Source organism: Haliotis rufescens, unplaced genomic scaffold, assembly GCF_023055435.1.
Source record: "Haliotis rufescens isolate VD_foot unplaced genomic scaffold, xgHalRufe1.0.p SCAF_4, whole genome shotgun sequence".
In the NCBI taxonomy this organism is placed as follows: domain Eukaryota; kingdom Metazoa; phylum Mollusca; class Gastropoda; order Lepetellida; family Haliotidae; genus Haliotis; species Haliotis rufescens.
The window spans coordinates 40,029,218-40,056,648 of NW_025964112.1; the positions used below are offsets into that span (position 1 = coordinate 40,029,218).

General features: G+C 41.4%; 3 protein-coding genes across 4 annotated transcripts; all 3 read right to left on the reverse strand.

Annotated features, from left to right (window-relative positions):
* Window positions 1–1,992: 1,992 nt before the first annotated feature.
* LOC124118401 (procathepsin L-like) lies at window positions 1,993–6,664 on the reverse strand. Its single transcript, XM_046480508.2, has 8 exons — window positions 6,520–6,664; window positions 5,585–5,715; window positions 4,769–4,874; window positions 3,976–4,125; window positions 3,630–3,753; window positions 3,302–3,402; window positions 2,757–3,028; window positions 1,993–2,240 (listed from the first exon to the last, which is right to left on the reverse strand). Exons 2-8 carry the CDS (start codon window positions 5,713–5,715, stop codon window positions 2,141–2,143), a joined length of 984 nt encoding a protein of 327 aa, XP_046336464.2. The 5' UTR covers window positions 6,520–6,664; the 3' UTR covers window positions 1,993–2,140.
* A 2,812-nt stretch (window positions 6,665–9,476) lies between these two features.
* LOC124118416 (procathepsin L-like) lies at window positions 9,477–27,408 on the reverse strand. Of its 2 annotated transcripts, XM_048381759.1 has the most exons (10): window positions 27,281–27,408; window positions 26,524–26,645; window positions 25,687–25,792; window positions 25,310–25,459; window positions 24,638–24,761; window positions 24,279–24,379; window positions 23,995–24,170; window positions 23,312–23,407; window positions 22,877–22,993; window positions 9,477–9,572 (listed from the first exon to the last, which is right to left on the reverse strand). In XM_048381759.1, exons 2-9 carry the CDS (start codon window positions 26,643–26,645, stop codon window positions 22,894–22,896), a joined length of 975 nt encoding a protein of 324 aa, XP_048237716.1. In that variant the 5' UTR covers window positions 27,281–27,408; the 3' UTR covers window positions 9,477–9,572; window positions 22,877–22,893. The 2 variants fall into 2 exon arrangements, with proteins under 2 accessions (XP_048237716.1, XP_046336477.2); XM_046480521.2 differs by lacking the exon at window positions 9,477–9,572 and having other exon boundaries at window positions 22,781–22,993.
* Window positions 15,032–20,073, reverse strand: LOC124118418 (procathepsin L-like). Its single transcript, XM_046480525.2, has 8 exons — window positions 19,933–20,073; window positions 18,731–18,861; window positions 17,745–17,850; window positions 17,166–17,315; window positions 16,824–16,947; window positions 16,483–16,583; window positions 15,923–16,194; window positions 15,032–15,290 (listed from the first exon to the last, which is right to left on the reverse strand). Exons 2-8 carry the CDS (start codon window positions 18,859–18,861, stop codon window positions 15,191–15,193), a joined length of 984 nt encoding a protein of 327 aa, XP_046336481.2. The 5' UTR covers window positions 19,933–20,073; the 3' UTR covers window positions 15,032–15,190.
* Window positions 27,409–27,431: the final 23 nt, after the last annotated feature.

Here is a 27,431-nt window from a genome sequence, read left to right on the forward strand (position 1 = left end):
CAGGAATCAAACAAACAAACAAAATTCTGACCGACTTTTTCCCTGCATACACTCATGTGCCATATTAAAATTCACAACATGGCCGCCATAATTAAGCTGGGGATTTATCAATTACATCTGACTGTATATAGTTGGTCCTAGAAGAAATATGGTGGGATAAAATTTTAGGCGGTGCAAAATTGCCATATCACCTATTGAATTTTGTCAACACAGGGGAAATAACTCTCATTTACTAGTTATGACGTCTGCTTCAGTGATTTGGGGGCAAGAGGCAAAGACCTTACCAGAAACAACTCCCCATAAATTTGAAATCTAAAAGGGGTTGTGAAATTGGTAAATTAACTGAGACAAACAGGTTTACCGTTTGTAAATTTATTAAGAGATGTTCAAAATGAGAGGATACTGAAAACCATCCAAGAAGTTGGAGAAGAAGAAAAGCAACACATGGAGACACACGGTCATTGTTGAAACTTAAAGTGTAACAGTAGGTGGTCTTTACAGGATATTTTCTCACTATTTAACCAGTCGTCACCAGTAACACTATCAAAGAGGACAATACAAAGGCATTTACATGAAATGGTTACCGTAGACAGGTAGTTAAAAAAAGAAAACAACTATCTCGCAAAACCGGTTCAAGCGGAGGGCGTTTGCCAGATCCCATCTACACTGGAATGTCAATCAATACTGGTCCAAAGTTATATTTCAGATGAAACTCAATACTAGTAGGTAATGATCAGAAAGTTTATGTTTGGAGAACTGATGAAGAAAAGTGTAAGCCGAGATGTCTTGGGTCGAGTGTTCAAAGACAAACACGCTCCCGTCTGAGTGGCATGTTTTGGGGCTGCATTTGTTTTGAAGGTGTTGGTACCATTGTAGCTGTGGATGGTCACATAAACTCTACAAAGTATATAGATATATTAGAAACCAACTTATGGCCAGTTATTGCCAAAATTCAGCTGACAGAGGATACATTTCTTTAGAAGACAAATGCCCTGTACATGTTTCTAGACAGACAACCCAGTAGAAACTTGACAGTTATTTTCAGACTGTGTTTTGCCCCTCCCAATCTCCCGGTTATTATTGAAAATGTGTGGAGAACGCTGAAAATTAGGCTGCAGAGGTTATCAAAACCAAACAGGATATCATAGACCAAGTTATGTTCATTTGGACTTCATTGACTCAATAGTACATAAAATCACTATATACCAGTTTACCAAAGAAAATGATACATGTACTTTTGGCAAATGGCTGCATTACAAAATACTGGAAAGTTCAGGTAAGTAATAAACTTCATTTTCATGTTATGTAGGTTTGTTCATCTGCCCTCACAATCAATGCAGTTTATACGACGGCCATATGGTGAACTTTAATATGACAGCTGATCCATAAGTGTATCTGATCCCTTTAGTAATGTTTGCGATACATATCATCGAACAAGAATGGATCCATCCAGGTTATGTTTATCATGTTTATTTCATTACAAACGGAGATTTCTTTTCAATATATGTTCGTCATTTATATGTATCATATAATTAATTTTTATGCATGATATTTGGTATTTCATTGTGTATTTAAAACCTTTCTTCTCACCCTTGCTTTCCGATTTAGTCAATGCCCCAGATCAAATGCTAACAAGCATGAACTACTCCTATCCCCCGCCAATATGACATGTCCGGTTGTGTGCAAGGGATTATCCCTCCGGAAACGAACACTACCGCCATTTTCAGTCTAAGGCAGAGTCGTTGCCATGGAAACTAAAAAAAAAAATTTTTTCAAAAATCCCAAATTATCAAAAGGGACGTGTTCACCACTCGACCTATCTGTGTGCCAAGATATCTCTCATGGCTTTTGAGTTCTGCTTCGGAAACGAAACGTGGCGGACGGACGGACTGCACCCGTTCCTATATTCCCCTCCCTTTTCGTGGCGGGGGATAATAACTCCATTAACGGGAAAGAGCACAAACGGATGTGCCGATGATGACCAACACTGAATTATTACTTAAACATATTTTATTTACATATAAACGTGCAGTCTACACATGACAGACACATATATGGAAACAAGAACACATGTATCCACGACGAGATCTCGCAGTGTCCTGAGATGAGATCTGAGAGAGACCGGGTTTAACGGCCACGTTTAGACTGTTGGGTAGCTGGCCTGGGTGGCGATACCGCACTGGTTCTCCTTGTTCCTGGACATCATGATGTATCCCTGCATTCCCCAGGTCTCGCCCCAACTGCAACATAAATATGTACACATTCACCTCTCGCAACACCATACAACCAGTCTTGGAAAATCGTTCAAGAGGACTTGTGTTAACCTTCTTTCACTGGTCCTCAGAATTTGCTCTTAGTCCTACTTGAACAAGCCAAATTGTTTACTGTGTTTACTATATTTACATTTTCTGTCAGTTTTATCAGGTTTCAATTTGTAGCATAACTGAAGCATTGAGAACTGGTTCCGAATTATAGCCTTAAATGTTACTAGTTGATTACAACCATCATTGGATTTTTACTTTTCCTCAACACATTCTCGGGCTTACCATCTACACTTGCCTCAAACTGTGAGCAATTGAATTGGATATTGCATACACCTCATCTGGGCAAGTGCAATTCCACTAACAGGTAAAGGAAGAAACCAAGTAAAGCCTAAGTTTAAACTAATAAATATACTAATACTAATAATAACAACACATCCCATCATAAGATCTTATAACATAATATCTAATGAGCAGTTAGCTTTCACCACGCACCTGTTCTTCACCAACCAGTAGTCCTTGCTGCCCTCAGCACCGTATCCTACTGCAAGGACACCGTGGTCAAGCATCTTGGAGCTGCATTTCTTCTCATTATAAACTCCGCTCTTGTAACTCTGGAACGATGGGTGACTGGCGTCGATGGCGACAGCGATGGGGCCCACCTGAGCCACGGCGTGCTGGAGGGACTCCTCTGAGTCCTTCTTAATATCGACAGCACCAGTGTCGGTTGCACCAACATCGGCACGCTTGAAGTGGCATTTTCCATTCTGAAAGTAGTACGAAGAAAGCGGCATTCTATTTAGCTTCATAATGGACAACAAATATACGGGAAATTGCTCTTGGCTATTATTTGCAGATATGTTGATAGAATAAGGCCAAATCAAGGAGTGACTGATTCTACCCTTGGCGTTGGTTATATCAATGTAACTATCAAAAAAGGGTCACTTAAAAAGCTGTTTTCCAAATACGTTGTAATATATAGCTCAACTTATGCGTCACCACACTGACATTATATATAATCTGTAGACAAATGTTCTTACCTTTGCTTTGTATGGATAGCTGGCCTCAGTATCAATACCCTTGTTGACCTTGATGTACTTGAAGGCCTGGTCCATCAAACCACCTTCACACCCCATGTTGCCTGGAACAGAGAGAGGAGAGGTTACACAAGTTGCACAGTAACTGACTCATATTAATAGCTGACTGGACAGAGTAAAAGACGATTGGTACCTGCAGGAGATTCCATGGATGAGTTGATTACCTAGCTTGACCAGGCCAAGAAGGAAGAACCAATAATTTCAACAAAGTGTGACACCGGTTAGGAAAACAGTGCTGATTCAAGATAACAGCTCTCACACATTTATTCACCTTCTTTCTTGGAACAGTCGACCAGGTTCTGTTCTGACAGGGACACCAGTTTGCCCGCCTTCTTGAAGTGTTGTCCCTCAAGTGATCCAGTAGAGGAGAAGGCCCAGCAGGAACCACATTGTTTCTGAGGAGGAGGGTACATATTAGTGCTCTGTTGTACTGTTTAACCTTTTGCTTTCATGATGCAGTGTTAAAAGCAGTAACTTTTACTTCGAAACATGCCAGAACCTAGAATCGTAATACGCAGATGCCTTAATTCTGTTTTTGTCATTCATCCAAGACAAAATATAACCTCATAGGATAATATTAATATTTATATCAAGAATGTTTTATTGGCGGCACCAACCTGGTTCTTCACGGGGGTGACGTAGCCCTTGGTTCTCCAGTCGACGTGGGTGGGGAGGGCGCCGACAGAGTTGTTTTTGTACACTCTATGGCTTGGTTTCTTCAATTCCATACGGTAGCCGTTCATCATGGTAATAAACTCCTTGTGTGACTGGGGAGGACAACCACAGACATTATTGTTAAAGGGAGACTAACCTCAGGATTATTGGTAGTCCTAGGAAATCTGATTCGGGTCACTGAAGCACCTTCTGTTCAACAACATCTTCTAATTGTTGTATTATGTATTTCAGTTCACGAGTTCATCATTTCCCCAATTACAAAGTGACAGAAATGAAGATGTCATTCAGGGCATATTACAATGTCTAGATCAAAGACAGCACTCAGCAGCTATATGATGGCGGCCTATAACTAACCAAGTTTCGGCCAGACAATCCAGTGTTCAGTAGTGTGTGCAAGGATCCACGCTGTACGATACACGGAGAATGACCACCCGATCCATTTAGTCGCCTTTTACGACCACCATTGATTCCTTGGGACCAATTCTAACCCAGCAGGTCCATAGGGGCAAGGTCACCGAGGAAAATGGTCACTAGACCGTGGAGCATTTAGGGTTGAGTGTATAACGATCCATTCAACAAATTAACTTTTCAACCTGATTTACTATGTGTAAACCCTGTTTCACCCCATATCCATGTCATAAGATCAAGCAGAACTAGTTCCGAGATTACACAAAAGCATAACAAACTTAGTAAGAAAGGATCAATATCCTGTCTTCAAAATATTACTGAGCGTACCATGTCAGAGTATTCATTGACGCCAAGTCTGTAAGAGTGCTCTCCCCTGTCGGCCTCCAAATTGTGTGTTTGGATGTAGTTGACATTCTTCTCGAAAATGATACGCCTTCGAATATGAAAATAATTGGTATTTAAAGTGAGGTTTTAGATTTTATTAAATAATCATACATAAAACAAGTATTGGTGATACATTGAACCATACAATTAGAAACGTCTTTGTCCACCACTATCATCCGTCCATCACTATCATCCCGTGTCCAGTGTAGATCTACATTCTTGTGACCCCAACTCAATCACTCACTCACAATGGCTGTTCATACATACTGAACTTGTAAACCACTTAATGCGTTTCCTCACTGAGCATGATGTCAGTTTGAAAACAAACGTTCAGGTGACTTGACCCTGTGTCTGCCGACCCATTGTATGACTACTACTCCGCGTAATACTTACTCTGTGTCTAACTAGCTCATGTATGCTTTCTCTGAGCCTGACTAGCTCGTTTATGCTTTCGCTGCCTCTGTCCAGCTCGAATATGCTTACTCTGTGTCTGACTAGCTCGAGTATGCTTACTCCTCATCCCATATCTGCCTTCCCTTTTGTCTGCCAAGCCCATGTCTGCCAATTCCGCGTCTGCTTGTTTCTATCTACACCACAAGTGCCTTCTCTGATTGCCTACCGTATATCTGCCTACTCCGTATCCAAGTGTCCTGTATCTGGCACACTGTGTCTGATTCCTGCTGCCTAGTCCGTGTCTGCCTACCCCGTGTCAATCTGGCTTCAGTCCACACAGCGTCTGTCTACTCTCTGCATGCCTACCTGTACTTCTCCTCCTTTGCGGTGTACTGCTTATTGTGTGTCTCCTTGAACAGCTCCCACTCCGTGTCCAGTTCAGCCCGGAAACCCAAGGCCACCCCCAACAACACTGCAGCTAACGCCAGGCGGAACATCTGTCCATGATGAAAATCCATCACATGACAATTTAAACAGGGAGAAAGTTTTCCTTTGCGACTTCCGAAGAAAAGAAATTACTGACCATGGTAGCAAAAGTATATCTCGTTCTGGATACTCCCACCCCATCTTCTGGAACGTCTGCGAATCTACATATTTTGATGGATAGTTCAAGTTATCGTTTCAGTAAATGAAACAGAATAGTTCGTTTCGACTTGTCTTACACTTGTCAGAGGGGTACTCAAAGTACGTGATCTAGACTACCAGTTGTCATTTTCGTGGAAGCCTCGGTGGCTGAGTGGGTTAGATCGCTGACTTTGTGTGCTGGCGATTAGGTGCCTCACTCTGGCAACAAAATCGTTAATAGTGAAGATTAACTGCAGGGAGCCAATGTTTTGAAACTACATCGGTTACAGCCTCGTTGTGAATAATAGAAGCTCCTATTGGAGCGGTGGGATAGCCTAGAGTTTAAAGCGTTCCCTCGTCACGCCAAAGAACCGGGTTCAATACCCCATATGGTTACATCCTGTGAAGTCCCTCGCCGTTATGTTGCTGGCATATTGCTGAAAGCTGCGTAAACCATACTCATTTACTCACTAAATGCCTATGTTACAACCAAGCCCAAAAAAAGAAGACGCAGGTAGTACGTTGAATGTCCTCTTGATAAGTATGTATACCATGTTAATTCTATGTTAATTAAGATGGTGATTAATAATCGTATACGTAAAAGTAAGCTTAGAATCTCAGTCTTAGAATTCATGCAATGCGTACAATTACAGGCATGTGTATAGGTATGTACTTACCGTGGTCAAATCGGCTAGTTTCACAAATAGTGGCGAGTGCTGAAGTAACACCAATTTTTATATCTGTCAAAGTTAGCTCGTGACCCCCACGTGTTCTTCGCCTGAGTTGGTCTCGTTACCCGCGATAAGAGTCAACTGACATCCATGAGATGTGCACCACATGTGAGTTCACAATCTAGCCATAGTTTCAAAAGTGCTTGTGATTATTTTTAGAAAATATTACATGCAGAGACAGGGCTAGTGATACTTTCTGCCTTTAACTATACTGCATTGCATTGGATTCAGGTTGCCTTCACAAAACCTCTTTGAGAGTAAGTACTCGCATAGTCACCGAAATTCACCTCACCTCAGTCGTGAAGATCTGCACAGCGGCACGTCGTAAAACTGTCGCTCGACAAGGGAACCTTTAACTTTGTCAGAGTGCGGATCTCTTTATATCTGGTAATACACACAACATGCAATAGCAATAAAAGCTTGTGTCAGCGACATTTCATTCCAGACTATTTATCTCTCAGATTAACCTAAACACTGTGCGGCAGATATCGTGTCTCCCCAGGTCCTGATACGACGGTTCTTGGATTATCTGTATTCAACATATATCCATCATAAGTACCATACCCTAAGTGAGTGATTCGATATTTATCTGAATATGATGCTAAGCTATTGACCACTTACGATTCAGTTGATGACATGCAAATTAGTGAGGGAGGGAGTTGGGTTTAACGCCGCTTTTAACAGTATTCGAGTTATGTCACGGCGTGTCAGCTTATTGTGGGAGGAAAGCCCGACGTAATGCAGGTCTTAGACGTTTACAACTTCGGTGAAACCCACGAGCACGGGTATGGTGCTGACAAACCTAGAAACATAATCGGGGCGAACCGGGATTCGAACCCACAAGTATAGGTTTCTGGCGTGCCCAAGGGACGCAGCTCTGCACAGCGAATTACAGCGCCTTAGACGAATGGGCCACCCGTGCCCCCTCGACATGAAAATTAACCTGAATAGACTCGTGAAGTAAGCATGAGGTCAGTCCGATAAGAAAACCATCCTCCTGATACATGTAGTCTCGCCTAATACCTTTTGTTTTTTAAATAACACTGATGCTTGTTGATGCCCCTGTGGTGTTGTCAGTCCGGAGAGTGAGTGAGTGAGTTGGGTTTAACGCCGCTTTTAACATTATTCCAGTTATATCACGGCGTGTCAGCTTAATGTGGGAGGAAAGCCCGAAGTGATGCAGGTCTAAGACGTTTACCACTTCGATGAAACCCACGAGCACGGGTATGGTGCTGACAAACCTAGAAACATAATCGGGGCGAACCGGGATTCGAACCCACAATCATAGGTTTCTGGCGTGCCCAAGGGACGCAACTCTGCACAGCGAATCGCGGCGCCTTAGACGACTGGGCCCCCCGTGCCCCCCGTCAGTCCGGACAGCGGAAGCAGGTGGTTTGTTCCCCGACCGCGTCTTACCGAAAGACTGTACTTCTTGTTTCCCTGCCCACCACTCGGCGTGAAAGGGGAAAAACAAGTGCTGGTCGGCACGGAGGCTGAGTGGGATGTATCATGTTAAACTGCGGCATAGTACCTCAGTGGACGAGTATTATAAAACCGGCATAAATCCGGACTAGTGCAAGCAGACACACACACAGACGCACGCACGCACGCACGCACACAGACACACACACGTGTATGCATGTGACTATGTACATGTAAGTGCAATAATCTTGATCGCGACGTGAAACCCAAACTCAACCGATCCTTGCATATTTGACACAATATATCTGTACCTAATTCTGTACCTGTACCTGTTTACTAATGTAGCATGGCGTGGAGTCATCCCACAGATGACATCTTTACCTTGTCAGCTTCCTCAACCTCTTTGGTCATGTGGACAAGGCTTCCGTCTTTGGGTCAGAAGGTTTATGGCCTCACCATTGGTGCCAAAGTGGTTTATTTGATCAAAATAAGTCTCGGTACCCTGTGATAAGACCCGTGACGTGCCTTCTGTTGACAGGTGAATGTTAAGCAGGCCTGGAGTCATCCAACGGATGACATCCTTCCAATTTGCTAACGCGGTCAACCTCTTCGGTCATGTGGACAAGGCGTCCGTCCTCGGAACAGAAAGTCGGTTCTAATCCCATCACAGGAGTCGGAAATTATTGCCGCTATAGAATACTGCTTGTACACCTGACTAAGTAACACACACAATATGTCTGTACGTCCCGCCTTATACCATGCGTTTACTAAGTCACACTGCTGCTTGTGTACATGGCTAAGTAACACACACAATATGTCTGTACGTCCCGCCCTATACCATGCGTTTACTAAGTCACCCTACTGCTTGTACACTTGACTAAGTAACACACACAATATGTCTGTACGTCTCGCTTAATGCCATGCGTTTACTAAGTCACCCTGCTGCTTGTGTACATGGCTAAGTAACACACACAATATGTCTGTACGTCCCGCCTTATACCATGCGTTTACTAAGTCACCCTGCTGCTTGTGTACATGGCTAAGTAACACACACAATATGTCTGTACGTCTCGCCTAATACCATGCGTTTACTAAGTCACCCTGCTGCTTGTGCACATGGCTAAGTAACACACACAATATATCTGTACGTCCCGCCTTATACCATGCGTTTACTAAGTCACCCTGCTGCTTGTGTACACACACACAATATATCTGTACGTCTCGCCTTATACCATGCGTTTACTAAGTCACCCTGCTGCTTGTGCACATGGCTAAGCAACAGACACAACATGTACATGACACGCCATTACTATCATGCATGAACATGTGCAGCTTTCATTTGGTTTGATTGTTGATTAACGCCACACTCAGCAATAGTCCAGCTATGTGACGGCGCTGCAACTTTTACATGTATGTGTGCGATCATGTATATGACAAGTTTATGTTGAAAAGGATGGAGCTAAAAAATTGAAACTATTTCGTTCTTTGATAATGAATATTATATTGGGGAAAAAGTGAAACATTGCCGGATCATTCTACAGATCTTGACCAACAATGTCTCAGTGTGGACATCTTATGTTGTGACATTTGCAGTTTACACAGGTTGAAAAACTACTTCGTTCTTTCATTGAGGAGATTTTATTGGGATTCACGTGGAGATCTTGACCAACAATCGGCATCAGTGTGGTTATTTTATGTGGTTAAAACTGCAGTTTACATAGCTGGCACAGGTGGCAATGCCGACATGGTGAACATGTTCCTTGCCATCTTGATGTAGCCCTCCATGCCCCACGAATCGCCCAAGCGAATTGGTAATAATAATAATGATAGTGATAGTGATAATGCTGATGATGATAATAATGATGATGATGATGATGATGATGATAATAATAATAATAATAATATTAATAATAATAATAATAATAGGCCTTAGCACACAAGGTTTACTTAACAAATAAAATGATCATCATACAATGTCTTTGGAAAACCTGTAAAGTGTAGGTTCTTTGTTGTTTATTAGAAATTGATTGCATACTTTTTAAAAAGGAACAACATTTCTTTTTACGTGTTACTTCTTTCTTCTGTTGTCTTCACATGCCAGATCCAACCATTGAGGAAATGAATGGTGTCTACAAGTAATGAACAGCACGTGTGTTCTTCTGAGAATCCAGTTATGAGGTAAGGTGCTTGAAAGATGACTAACTTCATTTGTGATGTTTTCTCTTTTGGTGATATTATTAATTATAACCCGTGGAGATCCAGGTTAGAATAGGCCTTCAGCAACCCATGCTTGCCGTAAAAAGGCGACTATGCTTGTCGTAAGAGGCGACTAATGGGATCGGGTGGTCAGGCTCGCTGACTTGGTTGATGCATGTCATCGTATCCCAATCGTGTGGCTCGATGTTCATGATGTCAATCACTGGATTGTCTGGTCCAGACCCGTTTATTTACAGACCGCTGTCATTTAGCTGGAATATTGCTGGAGTGCGGCTTTTAACATTTCAATTCTCCGTTCAATAAACACTCTCCATGGTGACGTTAAGTGAAAAATTCAGCCACCTCGAAATTAAATTCACAACTCTCCCGAGCGATGTGGAATCTGTTCGCCACATCCAAGATGTTGTGCATGCATATGTTGATTTGTTAACTACGAAGATGGAGAAAGTAGAGGGGAAGATGGAACAATTTGATAACGAGATAAACAGACTTGAAGTATTCAGTAGACGTGATAATGCCATCCTGTACAACGTGTCAGAAGAAGGTGGTGACTCTCTTGGGGACTGTAAAACCAAGGTAACATCTATCTTAAACGAAAACGTCAACGTGAATACATGGCGTGATACAGACGTCATTCGTGCACACAGGCTTGGTATTCGCAAGGATGGTGCTACTAAACCAAGGCCAATAATAGCAAAATTGAGGTCCTCAGATGACAAGATGGACATTCTGATGTCCCGTTCTTCTCTTGGAATGGTGTATACGGCGTTTCCACTGATCATTCTATTAGACAACGCCAACAACTCCAGGACGTTAAAAATCAAGGACTAGCGGGCTACTTCAAGAACGGCAAACTGGTGACGAAACCAAGACACAACCAGCGTGCACGTGACAGACGTCCCAGAGGGAGCAAGGACCCTTTTGTAGCAATCTGGCCAAGGCCCAGAACTTCACACACAGGAGACAAATGACATTTTCACCAGTGGCTGTCAGAACCATACCATATTGTCATGTAATTTGGTTTGAAAAAGAGGTTTGATGATTATAACTTTATTGAATATTAACAGTGTTTTGATATTATATGTCTAGTGGAAACATTCGTTGCAGATATCATTGAGCACAATTGGTTAAATGGTTATGTATATTATTCACCAGCAGTTAAAATTGCCTCATCTGGGAGGAGTTTAGAGGGTGTATGTATTTGTGTTAGACAGGATATTGCAATTCACTGTACACATATCAAATCTTATATAGATAATTTTATCTGTTTGAGATTTCGTAAGGAAGTTTTATCGCCTAGCTAGCGATCTTTTATTGATCGGTATCTATAGTCCTCCTACTGGGTCAACATTCTACAGCAAAAGGACCAATTGATGCACTTGTTTATCTCAGAACACTTGTCTGACATTAGTGAAACCCATGTGCTGTTGTGTGGTAACTTAACGCTCGCACAGGCGAAGAAAATAAGCCAGTTAATGAAGAACCTGATGACGCTGGCTTTAATAATGGTGCGTATATAGATGTCGATAATGTGCCAGTAGGAGAACGATCATCCCACGACAATATGGTCAATAGATTCGGACGTGTTCTCCTTCAACTGTATTATGTCTACAGATTGTTCATTCTAAATGGAAGAATAAATGGAGATAAAGGAGGTGAATATACTATTGTAGGAGAAAATGGATCCAGTGTTGTCGACTACTTTATATCGTCGGCCGATTTCTACCAATATTGTGTCTCACTTAACGTTGGTGACCTTCTACATTCAGATCATCTCCCTTTAGAACTGACCAGACCATTCCCTCGGAGGAAACAACTCGTAAATAACGATAATACTGATATTCAAATAACTGATACTATACTTGATTGGGATAACTCCAAGATAGACCTATTTTCAAAATCAGTTAAAGACTGTTAAAGTTAAAGTTTGGATAGTCATGAAAACAGATTGATGGAAACACTGGAAAATAATCTAGAAGATGGGATTGCTTGTTTTGTGGATCTCTTGATAGATTATGCGAACTGTATGCAGAAGAGATGTAAACTACGGCGTTACCATACTCGCCATGATAAACAACCCCTCGATCAGGAGTGTAGAGTATCAAGACGTGCAGCTTGGAGGGCTTTACGGAAATTCAGATGTAAACTGACGGATTATGATAGGAAACAGTAAGAAATATCTACAAATCAACATGTAGGAAATTCAAATCTAACATCCAACGATCAAGACTTACAGAACTCTATTGCACGTTAGACAGCCAATCCAAATTTTGGGAAAAGATTTGTTTATATCAAAACCGGAACACTCATAAACAAAACATATCAGCAAATGAATGGCTATCATATTTTAAAAATCTATTTTCATCTGATTAAGCGCCATGCAATTCTGATTGCTTATATTCTGAAGATGTTGGCAGGCACAATAAAGAAGATGTAGACATACTAATTCTAGAATGACTTATCACGGCTGCAAAAATCCAAGACGCCATTTCCCACTGGAAAATCTGGACCTTTTCCTAAATCTTCGCAATTTCTTTTGAGATGTTTCAATAAAATATTTAATGAGGGTAGTCTCCCATCCACATGGACGAAATCGATTATCATCCCCATATTTAACATGTGGTATATCTCTAACTAGTATTTTAGGTGAGGTATTTACCAGTATTATCAATAACAGACTGATTCAGTGGTCGAACATGTGGGACCTGATACCCGAAGTGCAGGCTGGATTCAGGATAGGCTATTCCACCTGTGACCTTATTTTTACTCTGCATGCAGTAATTGAAAAATACCTCTCATATAATAAACGTAAATTATGTGTTGCCTATGTGGACTCAAAAAGGCATTCGATTCTGTGGATAGACGTCGATTTTGTAAATGTTTACAAAAGCACAACTTCGATGGCAAAATGTATATAATATTTAAATCAATTTATCAAAATATTAAATCATGTGTTCGATGTGATGAGGCTGTGACGGACTTTTTCGACTGTCCAATCGGTCTGCGTCAAGGATGTGTATTGAGCCCTATGCTGTTTCCATTTTTCATCAACGAAATTTTACTTTCTGGGAAACGTGGAGTCCAACTATTTCCTGACATAATAGAACTTTTGATGTTGCTGTTTGTGGTGATGTAATTCTTACGTCAAGCACCATATCATGATTAAAGAACCAACTGGATATTCTGTCAGTGTACTCGGATAAATGGAAAATTGAAGTAACCTTAGATCAGACAAATATTGTGATTTTTAGAAAAGGAGGACCAACTGCACTGAGAAAAAAATGGACATATAAAGGGGAATATATGAATATTGCCGGAAAATATAAATACCTGGGAATATTATTCACAAGTACATTAAACGTAAGTAAATCGTTAAATTTATCAACAAAAGTAAGGAAGAGCTTTCTTTCAATTGCAGTCTGTTGTGTATAAACTTGGCGTTATTACACATCCCATTTTCTTTAAACTGTTGGATTGTCAAATACAGCCGATCTTATTGTATGGCGCAGAAATATGGGTCTGTCGAGAGATTTATTTAATCGAAAAGGTACACCTGTTCGCCTTAAAAGATTTCTTAATGTGGATATGTCAACTCTCAGTAATATGGTTTATGGTGAATGTGGGAGGTCCGCACTATATATAACATCTTATACTCGATGCCTACGCTATTGGCTGAAGTTATTATGTATGCCTGAACATCGTTTGCCAAAGAAAGCTTATAATATGCTGGTATATCTTGATAATATTGGAAAGAACACATGGGCTTCCCGTATAAACTTAACTCATTTTAATTATAGCTTTGGATTCATAACGATCTCTCAATCTATTGGTGACATAAATATGTTTTCACAACTATTTCGCACTCGTGCTATAGATATGTTCAGATAGGATTGTCATTCTACACTTTAAGGAAGTTTTAGGTACGACACATATCGTAATATTAAGTATCTCCTTGAACCAGAGTCGTATCTTTCAAATTTAAGATTCAAACACCTCCGCAATACCTTTATACGTTTTAGATTTGGTCCGAATAAAGGAAGATATTTAAATTTTGAAAAGTCACTAAGAATTTCCTCGTCTCTAGCCTTGGTGCTGAAGACGAATTTCATTTTATGTATATTTGCCCTGTATATAACAAAATAAGAATGAAATCGTCTGGTCATTTTCATGTATATGACTTCGAATGTCTGCTGTCAAGCAAAAAGTATAGCGTTCAACTACAAGTATCTTTATGCATTCATCATGCTTTTGTGTTACGTGAGTTGTTGTGTCTTGATTCTCCGTATGCTACAATATTTGTTAATATAACTGTATGTCTATGTAACTCACTTCTATATGGGCAAATGGCCTTTACAATTAACCATTGAATTGAGTGCGACTTTTAACAAACAAACAATCAAAACTTAGTCATCGCGATATTACGTGATTCTATTTCAAGTGGCGAGCATTTCATATTCTTACCAGCTGTATTGGTCATTAACATACATTTGTGTCCTGGGTGGGCGTCAGGGCGGTCGGGTAGGTCGAATGGTAACGGTGTTCGCTCGTCACGCTGAAGACCCGGGTTCGATTCCCGACATGGGTACAATGTTTGAATCCCATTTCTGGTGTCCCCCGCCGTGATATTTCTGGAATATTCCTAAAAGCGGCGTAAAACCATACACACTCACTCACTGGGTGGGCGTCAGTGACAAAACGCGGAATAAAGGGACCATACGAAGTAACAGAACATCCTGTCATTGAAACATGTGCATTCCTAGACCCGTGAGAGTTGCTATATGTTGAATAACAACGGTAACTGTGTCAATGATGATCAACATTAAATTATTACTATTTTATTTAAATATAAAAGTGCAATCCGTTACTACACATCAGGACATCACAGACAGAAAACGGAAACAAGAACACATGTATCCACGACGAGATCTCGCAGTGTCCTGAGATGAGATCTGAGTGAGACCGGATTTAACAGCCACGTTTAGACTGTTGGGTAGCTGGCCTGGGTGGCGATACCGCACTGGTTCTTCTTGTTCCTGGACATCATGATGTATCCCTTCATTCCCCAGGTCTCGCCCCAGCTGCAACATAAATATGTACACATTCACCTCTCGCAACACTATACCACCAGTCTTGGAAAATTCGTTTTCGAAAACTAGTCCAGACTCTTGTGTAACTTATTTCACTGATCCTCAGAGTGTTGTTAGTCCTACTTGAACAAGCCAACGCGTTTACCGTGTTTACTGTGTATACTGTGTAACTGAACCATTGAGAACTGATTCAGAAATATAGCCTTCAAATGTTACCATGTAACGAGGACTACAATCACAACTGAGACGTGATACCAGTGAAGATCCGGGATAGAATAGGTCTTCAGCAACCCATGCTTGCCGTAAAAGGCGACTAACGGGATCGGGTGTTGAGACTTGTGGGATGCATGTCGTATACCAATGCGTGGATCGATGTTCATGACATAAATCACTGGATTGTCCGGTCCAGACTCGCTTACGTACAGACCGCCTTCATAAAGCTGTAATTGCTGAGTGCGGCGTTATACAAGCAAACATACTGAAGGAAGTAACCAAGTAGTAGCCTGTAGTTTAAACAAATAATACTAATACTAATACCGATACTAATAATTTGGAACACAGGATGATGTGTAGATGTTACACATAACATAAAATCTCATAGGCAGTTAGCTTTCACCACGCACCTGTTCTTCACCAACCAGTAGTCCTTGCTGCCCTCAGCACCGTATCCTACTGCAAGGACACCGTGGTCAAGCATCTTGGAGTTGCATTTCTTCTCATCATAAACTCCACTCTTGTACAGCTGGAACGATGGGTGACTGGCGTCGATGGCGACAGCGATGGGGCCCACCTGAGCCACAGCGTGCTGGAGGGACTCCTCTGAGTCTTCCTTAATGTCGACAGCGCCAGTGTCGGTTGCACCAACATCGGCACGCTTGAAGTGGCATTTTCCATTCTGAAATGAGTATCAAGAAACAGGCATTCTCTTTACACATATTCAATAAATTGCCCTTGCTTACATTATGCTGAGACAAATTGATAAAATTATACCAAATGTAATTTAAGATTGGTCACACGACTGATGCTATCAAGGAACGGACTGATGCTATCCTTGGTACTGATTCTATGAATGTAACAGGGGTACCGTGAAAAAAGTGCCAATTTATAAACTATTTTTTAATTAGATACAATATATAGCTCAATTATAGACAATTATATATAATCTGTAGACGAATGTTCTTACCCTTGCTTTGTATGGATAGCTGGCCTCAGTATCAATACCCTTGTTGACCTTGATGTACTTGAAGGCCTGGTTCATCAAACCACCTTCACACCCCATGTTGCCTGGAACAGAGAGAGGAGAGGTTGATGTCCGTGTCTACACAAGTTGCACAGTAACTGACTCATATTGATAGCTGACTGGACAGAGTAAAAGACGATTGGTGCCTGCAGGAGATTCCGTTGATGAGTTGATTACCTACCTTGACCAGGCTAAGAAGGAAGAACCAATAATTTCAACAAAGTGACACTCCGGTTTGGACAACAGTGCTGATTCAAGATAACAGCTCTCACACATATATTCACCTTCTTTCTTGGAACAGTCGACCAGGTTCTGTTCTGACAGGGACACCAGTTTGCCCGCCTTCTTGAAGTGTTGTCCCTCAAGTGATCCAGTAGCGGAGAAGGCCCAGCAGGAACCACATTGTTCCTGAGGAGGAGGGTACATCTCAGTATTCTGTTACACTATATAACCTTTTGCTTGCATGTTGCAGTGTTAAAAGCAGAAACTTTTACTTCGAAACATGCCAGAACCTAGAATCGTAATACGCAGATGCTTTAATTCTGTTCTTGGCATTCAACCAAGACAAATATAACCTCATAGGATAATAATATTTATATCAAGAATCTTTTATTGGCGGCACCCACCTGGTTCTTCACGGGGGTGACGTAGCCCTTGGGTCTCCAGTCGACGTGGGTGGGGAGGGCGCTGACAGAGTAGTTTTTGTACACTCTATGGCTTGGTTTCTTCAATTCCATACGGTAGCCGTTCATCATGGTAATAAACTCCTTGTGTGACTGGGGAAAACAACCACAGACATTATTGTTAAAGGGAGACTAACCTCAGGATTATTGGCAGTCCTAGCAAATCTTATTCAAGTTCCTGAAACACTTTCTGTTCAAAATATAAATAACCAGGTTTGGACTAGACAATCCAGAGTTCGATATTGTGAACAACGATCCACGCCGTACGATACACGGAATACGTTGACACGCAAACAACCAAGTCATCAAAAATGACCAACTGATCCATTTAGTCGCCTCTTACGACCACCATTGGTTAAAAGTGAACACTTGGTGTTAGACGTATACTGATAACGATCCGTACAAATGTTTTACCTCATATCCATGTCGTGACATCAAGCAGAACAAGTTCCGAGATAACACAAAAGCATAACAAACTAAGTAACGATCAATATCCTGTCTGCAAAATATTAGTGAACGTACCATGTCAGTGTATTCATTGACGCCAAGTCTGTAAGAGTGCTCTCCCCTGTCGGCCTCCAAATTGTGTGTTTGGATGTAGTTGACATTCTTCTCGAAAATGATACGCCTTCGAATATGAAAATAATGACATATTAAAGTGAGGTTTCAGATTTTATAAATAAACATACATGAAAGAAGTATTAGTGATAGAATGTAACCATACAATTTGAAAAGTCTTTGTTTACCACTATCATCCGTCCAAAGATGTTAACTGTCCCGTGTCCCTCCGCCCAATGTCCATATACCCCTGTCGGCTTGTCTCTATGCCTGCAGGTGAATGTTTATGCCATTACAAGTTTTGTGAGAAGAGGATGTAGATTTCCATCTTTGTGACCCCAACTCACTCACTCACTCACTCACTCACTCACTCACTCACTCACTCACTCACTCACTCACAATGGTTTCTCATACACATTGTGCTTGTAAACCACTTAATGCGTTTCTGTCACAGAGCATGATGTCAATGTGATAACACACGTTCCGGTGACTAGTCCATGCCTGCCAAGTTAGCTGCCCTGTGTCTGCCTAGACTTGTCTGCATTACTCGCGTCTGCCTACCCAGTGTATGCTTACAATGTGTTTCCCTAGTCTGTGTCTGCTCACTCATTGTCTTATTGCCCAAACTCACTCCGTGTCTGCTTTGCCTTTGCTTGCTAAGCCCCTGTCATGTTTCTCTCTTGTTATCTCTGCTTGTTTCTACCTACCCCATGGTTGCCTATCCTTTGCCTATCGCTCCCGTGTAAACCGACCCTATACATACATACCTATCCCATGACTGCCTACCCTGTGTCTGCTTGCTTCAGTCTTCCCTATATCTGCCTACTCCGTATCCACCTGCCCTGTATCTGGCACACTGTGTCTGATTCCTTCTGCCTAGTCCGTGTCTGCCTACCCGTGTCAATCTGGCTTCAGTCCACACAGCGTCTGTCTACTCTCTGCATGCCTACCTGTACTTCTCCTGCTTGGCGGTGTACTGCTTATTGTAGGTCTCCTTGAACAGCTCCCACTCCGTGTCCAGTTCAGCCCGGAAACCCAAGGCCACCCCCAACAACACTGCAGCTAACGCCAGGCGGAACATCTGTCCATGATGAAAATCCATCACATGATACAAACTGGCAGAAATATCCTCTCTCAGTTCCGAAGAAAAGAAATTAGGGAGCATGGTAGCAAAAGTATATCTCGTTCTGGATACTACCACCCCATCTTCTGGAACGTCTGCGAATCTACATATTTCGATGGATGGTTCAAGTTATCGTTTCAGTAAATGAAACAGAATAGTTCGTTTTGACTTGTCTTACACCTATCAGAGGGGTACTCAAAGTACGTGATCTAGACTACCAGTTGTCGGACTTTCCTTTTTCTTGGAAGCCTCGGTGGCTGAGTGGGTTAGATCGCTGACTTTGTGTGCTGGCGATTAGGTGCCTCACTCTGGCAAGTGTGGGTTCGAATCCCGGACGGGACTCAGTCCCCAAAAAGTACGAGAATCTGTACTTTACTAAGAAAGTGTTATCCCAAATATAACATTTGTTACGTTCATTTTGAAGATTAATTGCACGGAGCTATTGCGTTTTGAAACTACATCGTTTACGGACTCTTTGTGAATAATAGGAACATGTTGCAGCATTAATCTCACTCTAACTTCCTATGGGGCGGTGGGTAGCCTAGAGGTTAAAGCGTTCGCTTGTCACGCAGGAGAACCTGGTTCGATACCCCACATGGGTACAACATGTAAAGTCCCTTACCGCTATGTTGCTGGAATAATGCTAAAAGCTGCGTTAACCATACTCACTCACTCACTAAATGCCTATGTTGTAGGTTGACTTTCCTCTATATAGGTGTGTATACTATGTTAATTCTATGTTAATTAAGATGGTGGGCGGTCGGGTAGCCTAGTGGTTAAAGCGTTCGCTCGTCACGCAGAAGACCCGGGTTCGATTCCCGACATGGGTACAATGTATAAAGCCAGTTTCTGGTGTCCCCCGCCGTGATATTGCTGGAATATTGCTAAAAGCGTCGTAAAACCATACTCACTCACTCACTAATTAAGATGGTGATTAATAATCGTATACGTAAAAGTAATCTTAGAATCTCAGTCTTAGAATTCATGCAATGCGTACAATTACAGGCATGTGTATAGGTATGTACTTACCGTGGTCAAATCGGCTAGTTTCACAAATAGTGGCGAGTGCTGAAGTAACACCAATATTTATATCTGTCGATGTTAGCTCGTGACCCCCACGTGTTCTTCGCCTGAGTTGGTCTCGTTACCCGCGATAAGAGTCAACTGACACCCATGATATGTGCACCACATGTGCAATTCACAATCTAATCAATGTTTCAAAAGTGCTTGTGATTAAAATTTTAAAAAATGTTACATGCGGAGATAGGGCCAGTTATACTTTCTGCCTTTAACTATAATGCATTGTGTTGGGTTCTGGTTGCATTCACAAAATAACAAAAATCCATTTGAGGGTAAGAGGTAAAGTTAACTAAAATAAAGTGTCCGCATGGCAGAATCATGGACTGTGGTCTGATGGATAGAGCCTCTGACAGAGTGAGTGAGTGACTTGGATTTAACGCCGCTTTTAACAGTATTCCAGTTATATCACGGCGTGTCAACCTAATGTGGGAGGAAAGCCCGAAGTGATGCTCGTCTCAGACGTTTACCATTCCGGTGAAACCCACGAGCACGGGTATTGTGCTGACAAACCTTGAAACATAATCGGGGCGAACCGGGATTCGAACCCACGATCATTGGTTTCTGCATGGCGTACCCAAGGGATGTAACTCTGCACAGCGAATCACGGCGCCTTAGACGACTGCCCCCCGTCCCTCTGTCCGACAGAAGAGCGAAGGTCGAGGGTTCGATCCCCAGCCGCGTCATACCAAAAGATGTTAGCAGATGGTACTTGTTGTTACCCTGTCTGTTACCCTAACTCCACATAAATGGGGCAAAACAAGGGCTGATCGGCCGTGTCTGTGTTGGGCATTCCTGTTAAACTGTGGCATTGTATCTCAATATAAGAGCTGACAATATAGAACCGACATGAGTCCGGGCTAGGACAAGCAGCTTATTACCCAAAGTCACTTCAATGGCTCAGTATATTATACCAGGTTACTTGAATTGCTCTGAATATTATGCTAAGTAACTTGAATGGCTCTGAATATTATACTAGGTTACTTGAATTGCTCTGAATATTATGCTAAATAACTTGAATGGCTCTGAATATTATACTAGGTTACTTGAATTGCTCTGAATATTGTGCTAAGTAACTTGAATGGCTCTGAATATTATACTAGGTTACTTGAATTGCTCTGAATATTGTGCTAAGTAACTTGAATGGCTCTGAATATTATACTAGGTTACTTGAATTGCTCTGAATATTATGCTAAGTAACTTGAATGGCTCTGAATATTATACTAGGTTACTTGAATTGCTCTGAATATTATGCTAAGTAACTTGAATGGCTCTGAATATTATCACATGTAAAGTTCTGAATATCAATTGAATGGCTCAAAATATTATGCTTAAAATCACTTGAATGTCTCAGAATATTATACTAAGTCACTGGAATGGCTTTGGATATTATGCTAAGCCACTTGAATAGTTAAGAATGTTATGCTTATTTATTGAATGGCTCTGACTATTATGGTAAGCTTAAGCTTTTGACCGAATACGATTCGGTTTATAATGACAGTCATGCAAATTAACCAGAATAGACTCGAAGAGAAGTAAGCATGAGGTCAGTCCGATAAGGAAAGAAAATGTATTTCCTTATACACAAAGTCTATCCTAATGCCCTTAGTTGCCTTAGTAACTCTGATGAAAGTCGGTAGAGTGTCTCCTCGGAGAGCGGAAGGTTGGTGGTCTGATCCCCGACCGCGTCATACCGAAAGACGTTATTTTTTGTTACCCTGCCTAGATCAGATGAAATGGTGTATTTGACCAAGTTACAGACACAATATATCCGTACCTAATACCATGTGTTTACTATTGTAAACCTATAGAAAGTGTGTTCTGTGTTGTGATTGGCTAATTTGGGTCACATGACCAAATGTCAAAGGTTGAAAATATGATTTGCATTCCCTGAAGCAAGCGACCGAATCACTGTGTAGGAATACATAATTACTCAGCATTTTTTGTATACTAATTAACAATGGACGCAAATTGAAATACAAAATTAACATTCATAACAAATATTTTGATTTTCTCTATTCATGGGAATTATTGGGATTTTAAATTTTTAATTAAAAAAAATTATAATGAAATAATTACCAAAATCAGAATCACCATAGCGACTAACGCGCTCCTGGCGAATCCTCAGATATCACTGTTCTGTATAACAAACGGCATAAACAAATTCCAAGACCAAGCCAATTCTTCAAGAAATGTGTTCATATAATTTAACGAAAAATAATATCGATTTTGGTTAAATTATATCGTCAGTTTTAGTTATAAAATAAAATGAAACGGCTATTCATGGACACTATTTATATGAATTTTCATTCGAGCCCCTCAAGCTAACGCTTTCGGGTCTCGAGATGAATTTCCAAGATGCAAATACTCGATAAAATCCCGGAAATAGACACACACATAGCTCGGAGTCAGTATACTGTGTCTGAGTGGGGTATTCATGTTAAACTGCGGCATGGTATCTCAGTGAGCTAGCACTATAAATCGGCATCAGTCCGGACTAGTACAAGCACGTCGCTATATAAGTGCAATAATCTTGGACGCGACGTTAAACCACATTTCACCACACCTCATCCCACAGATGACATCCTTACCTTGTCAGCTTGCTAAAGGTCCCACCACGGGACTATTAGTATCATGCATGAACATGTGCAGCTTTCAGTTGGTTTGATTGTTGATTAACGCCACACTCAGCAATAGTCCAGCTATGTAACGGCGCTGCAACTTTACGCGTATGTGTGCGATCATGTATATGACAAGTTTGTGTTGAAAAGGATGGAGCTAAAAAATTCTAACAATTTCGTTCTTTGATAATGAATATTTTATTGGAAAAAAAGTTACACATTGCCGGATCATTCTACAGATCTTGGCCAACAATGTCTCAGTGTGGACATCTTATGTGGTGACAGCTGCAGTTTACACAGTTGGGTAGCTGGCGGAGGTGGCGATGCCGCACATGTTGTTCATGTTCCTTGCCATCTTGATGTAGCCTTCCATGCCCCACGCATCGCCCCAGCTGAAATGATAATCATGATCATAATCATATGCAGCAAAGTGTCATATTAAAAGAGTGTCAATATTAAATAGCATAATTCTTTACAGGTTTTGCAGAACCTACAGTTTTAGCAACGCGATATGTTTACAAGTAACATGATACTAAAATTCAGTAAGAAATATTGTCAGTTCTCGTATTCCAAAATGTTATTAATAGGAAAGGCACATTGTGGTTGGTTGGTTGGTTTGTTGTTTTACGCCGCACTCAGCAATATCCCAGCTATATGACAGCGGTCTGTAAATAATCGAGTCTGGACCAGACAGTCCAGTGATGACTCACCTATTCTTGACAAGCCAGTAGTCCTTGTCCATATCGGTGCCGTATCCAACAACCAGCACGCCGTGATCCAGCTGGGTGCTGCTGCACTCGGGGTCGCTAGCAACAGAACAAAAGGCCTTATCACACAAGGTTTACTGAACAAATAAAATAAATTGATCATCAGACAATGTCCTAGGAACACCTGTAAAGTGTAGGTTCTTTGTTGTTTATTAGAAATTGATTGGGTATTTTGTCATTTTGTCATTTTCTTTTAACGTGTTACTTCTTTCTTCTGAGGAGCGGTCGGGTAGCCCAGTGGTTAAAGCGTTCGCTCGCCCCGCCGAAGACCCGGGTACGATTCCTGACATGGGTGCAATGCGTGAAGCCCATTTCTGGTGTCCCCCGCCGTGATATTGCCTGAACATTGCTAAAAGCGGCGTAAAACCACACTCATTCATTCTTCTGAGGTCTTCACTTGCCAGATCCAATCATGAAGGACATGTATGTGTTCTACGAGTTATGATTAGCACGTGTGTTCTTCTAAGAATCCATTTATGAGTAAGTTGTTTGAAGATGGCTAACTTTATATATGTTATGTTCTCTTTTGGACATATTATTTTGACTTAAAATCATGCAGATGGTTGCTTATACTTCCACTGGCCCAATCTTTGGAATCTTTACAGCAGTGTGTCTTTTGTTTCTACCTGTATACACCGCTCTCGTACAGCTGGAAGGACTGTTTGCTGGCGTCGATGGCGACGGAGATTGGCCCGATGGTTGCGGCAGCATTCTGCAGGGCCATTTCATTATCTTTCTCGACGTCAACGAAACCAGTGTCGGTGGCGCCCACGTTTTCACGCTTGAAATGGCACTTGCCATTCTGCAATATACATGCAAAGTAGTAAGTCGTGTCAAAGTAGACAATTATCACGAGAAGCTACTTGTCAGCAGAGAAATGAGGCACCATCTGTAACGGGATCACTCCTACCTTTGCCGTGTAGGGGTAGCTCTCCTCGGTGTCAACACCGTCGTTCATTTTAATGTATTCAAAGGCCTGGTCCATCAAACCACCCTGGCATCCCATGTTACCTGCAAAACAGTCACGGTCAGAGCTGTTTAGTACCAGAACTTAAACATGCGAAGACATCTTTATTGAACATCTCAGGAACGTCTGTAACCTAACGTGTTCTCTAAATCTAATAATAAAAAACCTCAATAAGAACGTATGGGTGCAAAAAGCAGATTTATTGCTGTGTAGGAGTTTCAAAGGTTTAACAGTAAGTGTTCAATCTCTAAAAGGTTCCGCCTAAAGATACTCATGGACGATAAACCATATGGGTTACTCACCTTCGGGTGTGGAGCAGTCCATCAGATTTTGTTCCGACAGGGACACCAGCTTGCCGGTCGACTTGAAGTGTTGTCCCTCCAAGGAGCCAGTGGCGGAGAAAGACCAGCAAGAGCCGCATTGTTTCTGGAAGGGATGGGGCGATATGTCAGTTCTTGGTTTCGTAGGTTGTAAGATGTACACATTATTAAAGTAACAGCCACACTTTGAGAACCAACTTTCCAACATGCAAAGACAGGTTTCGACATATTCTGGCTGGAAATATATCTCCGATGATATTGGTTGACAAACTATTTACATTCGTTTCCTCACCTGGGCCCCGTTCCACAAAGCGATCTTAGCGCTACGTCGATCGTAACTCCCATTCTTTAACACTGACTTACGACAATCGTAGCGCTAAGATCGCTTTGTGGAACGGGGCCCAGCTTCTTAACGCGCGCGAGGTAAGTTTGGTAATTTGTGCCAAATGGAATCTGTCTCAGCGGATAACCGTGACTTGTATTTCTCTAGCACTGACAATTTATTTTTGTAAGATGTACACAGTGTTAAGGTAACAACCTGACTTTGAGGTGACAGAATACAAAGACAAGGTCACACTTCTTCTTTGATATTTGGTGCGACTAGGTGATTTCGTAAAGTAAAATAAAATAAACTATTGGCATTCGTTTCCTCACCTGGTTCTTGACGGGAGTGACGTACCCCTCCTGTCTCCAGTCAACCATGGTGGGCAGTTCGACGTCCCTGGCTCTGTGCACCACGGAGGAGAGGCGGGTGAAGTTGTTCATGCGGTATCCGTTCATGTAGTAGGCGAACTCACCAGTGGTCTGTGAGAGGAGCACAATTAAAGAAATACTGTCCCGGTATGAACAAATACTACCCTGGAATCCAATTGTATGATTTTCACATCAAAACGAAACCAAAATTATAGAAAATCACATATGATATATATTTTCATGTATAACGGCGTTATGAATTCAGATACTTTAAACGTTTAAACATTTATATTTTATATTCTCATCTGAATAGAGAAGAAGTTCTTGTAGCTACTCACCCAATCAGCGAACTGATTGACACCAAGTTTGAAGGTTTGCTTTCCTTGGTCGAACTCGGCATTGTGCGTCTTGATCACCATAACATTGTGCTCATAGATGGATCGTCTGAAAACCAGTCAAATGTGTCAATTGAGAGGTAGGTCTTTGAAAGGCATTTAGAAGTGATACACATGAAGAAGAGAATTTATGGATGTCAACTTCTTTATTGAAAGGAACACAACGTTTCGGTGTATGTGCTTACTCCTTCGCCTGAAGAAGGAGTAAGCACATACTCCAAAACGTTGTGTTCCTCACAATAATAAAGTTGACATCCATAAACTCTCTTCCTTAATTTAGGGGATGGTTCAAATAATATGTCGCAGTGATGTATTAATAAATCAAATATATGCTCATCGTCACAATTCTTTTGAGAAAACGATCGAAGTGCCTCGCCCGAGGTACTGCTCTATGGGGAACTCATCTACAGACAAATAGGTTAACATCCCATGTTTGTTCCAAAGGGTTCCATAGCGGCTGTGCTTGTATGTACCATGTAGAATACATGTGAGTAGATCGAACAATTCGATGTATTTCAAACCCTTAACACCAATCACTGATACTCATACACACTGCCTGTTCCCTGCCTTACTGCACATTCACGCAGAGTAGGGCAAAGACAATACGATGGGTGGGGCAAACTTTCTCATTCACCTGATACGTTGGCTATAACCTATTTGGAATTTCTATGCGGTATCACGAACCGCTGGGTCAGCGTTGATGTCTGTATCATATACCATTCAACTGTTTACGTTTGAAGCATAACAGGGCCATTATTGGAAATACTTAGTGTAACTGACCTGAACATTTCCTCGCTGAAGTCGTACTGTTTGTTATGTGTCTTCTTGAACAGCTCCCACTCCATCGGAGGCATGGCTAGAGCCGCCACGACAACAGCAGCGAACACGACAAAACGCAACATCTAGAACATTCAAGAAATATATGTTTCACACATTGCCTTATTTATTGAACCATGTAATAACCATGAATTCAATATGATATTGTGTCATACATTAAAGTATAGATCATAAAAGAACATCCAGTGTGAAGAATGCAACACTATGAGTACTTATATTAGTTAGTGGATATTGTCAGCAGCTATTCCACCCATATGGAGAATCGAAACCCGGCCATCAATGTGAATAGTGAACGTTTTAACTATCATACTATTCCACATACCCTGAATTTCAGTTCCTTGCGATAGCAGTAGTATTCACAGTATATGAAATGCAATCAATTACTCTCTGTGTATATAGTCTTGTTATCACACCCTAAGATGGTGATTATCATATTTCGGCCAGTTCTGTATATCCATACAGCTGAAGAGGTTTAAAAACGTATAATTGGAAATGATTGCACACGGGCAACTCGCTCTTTGTTCGCTCTTTAAAAAACATTGACCCAGAGACAATATTCAAACAATTATATTAATGTAATTGCAACATAAATGAAGCATAAATTTCGATTCTTGCATTTTATCTATTACTATCAGTACATGAGAAGAGATCTTTAAAATGTTACATTAACACTTAAATATTTAAAACTCTCATGGCTTACCTTTGTGGTTGTGTAGGACTTGATCTCGGAACTGTGAGTGAGGCCGAGAGACGAGTGGTGGCTGTTCTTATATCCTCCCTATCACCCCGTGATCCGAGGACCTCGTGGCTGAGCCACGAGATTTGAGATCTTCGAATTGTGATGTCGAGGT

Bases quoted from the DNA above. Each gene is read 5' to 3' on its own strand.
- LOC124118401 (XM_046480508.2), bottom strand. From the start codon at position 5,715: ATGTTCCGCCTGGCGTTAGCTGCAGTGTTGTTGGGGGTGGCCTTGGGT. The intron at 3,754-3,975 runs GTTGGTGCCGCC...CCTCCTCCTCAG, and splicing joins TCACCCCCGTGAAGAACCAG to AAACAATGTGGTTCCTGCTG. The intron at 2,241-2,756 runs GTGCGTGGTGAA...TTTATGTTGCAG, and splicing joins TACTGGTTGGTGAAGAACAG to TTGGGGCGAGACCTGGGGAA.
- LOC124118418 (XM_046480525.2), bottom strand. From the start codon at position 18,861: ATGTTCCGCCTGGCGTTAGCTGCAGTGTTGTTGGGGGTGGCCTTGGGT. The intron at 17,851-18,730 runs GTAGGCATGCAG...TCATATTCGAAG, and splicing joins GCCAAGCAGGAGAAGTACAG to GCGTATCATTTTCGAGAAGA. The intron at 16,584-16,823 runs GTGAATATATGT...TCTCTGTTCCAG, and splicing joins CGACTGTTCCAAGAAAGAAG to GCAACATGGGGTGTGAAGGT.
- LOC124118416 (XM_048381759.1), bottom strand. From the start codon at position 26,645: ATGTTGCGTTTTGTCGTGTTCGCTGCTGTTGTCGTGGCGGCTCTAGCC. The intron at 24,380-24,637 runs GTGAGTAACCCA...ACTGTTTTGCAG, and splicing joins GGACTGCTCCACACCCGAAG to GTAACATGGGATGCCAGGGT. The intron at 22,994-23,311 runs GTGAGTCATCAC...TTATCATTTCAG, and splicing joins TACTGGCTTGTCAAGAATAG to CTGGGGCGATGCGTGGGGCA.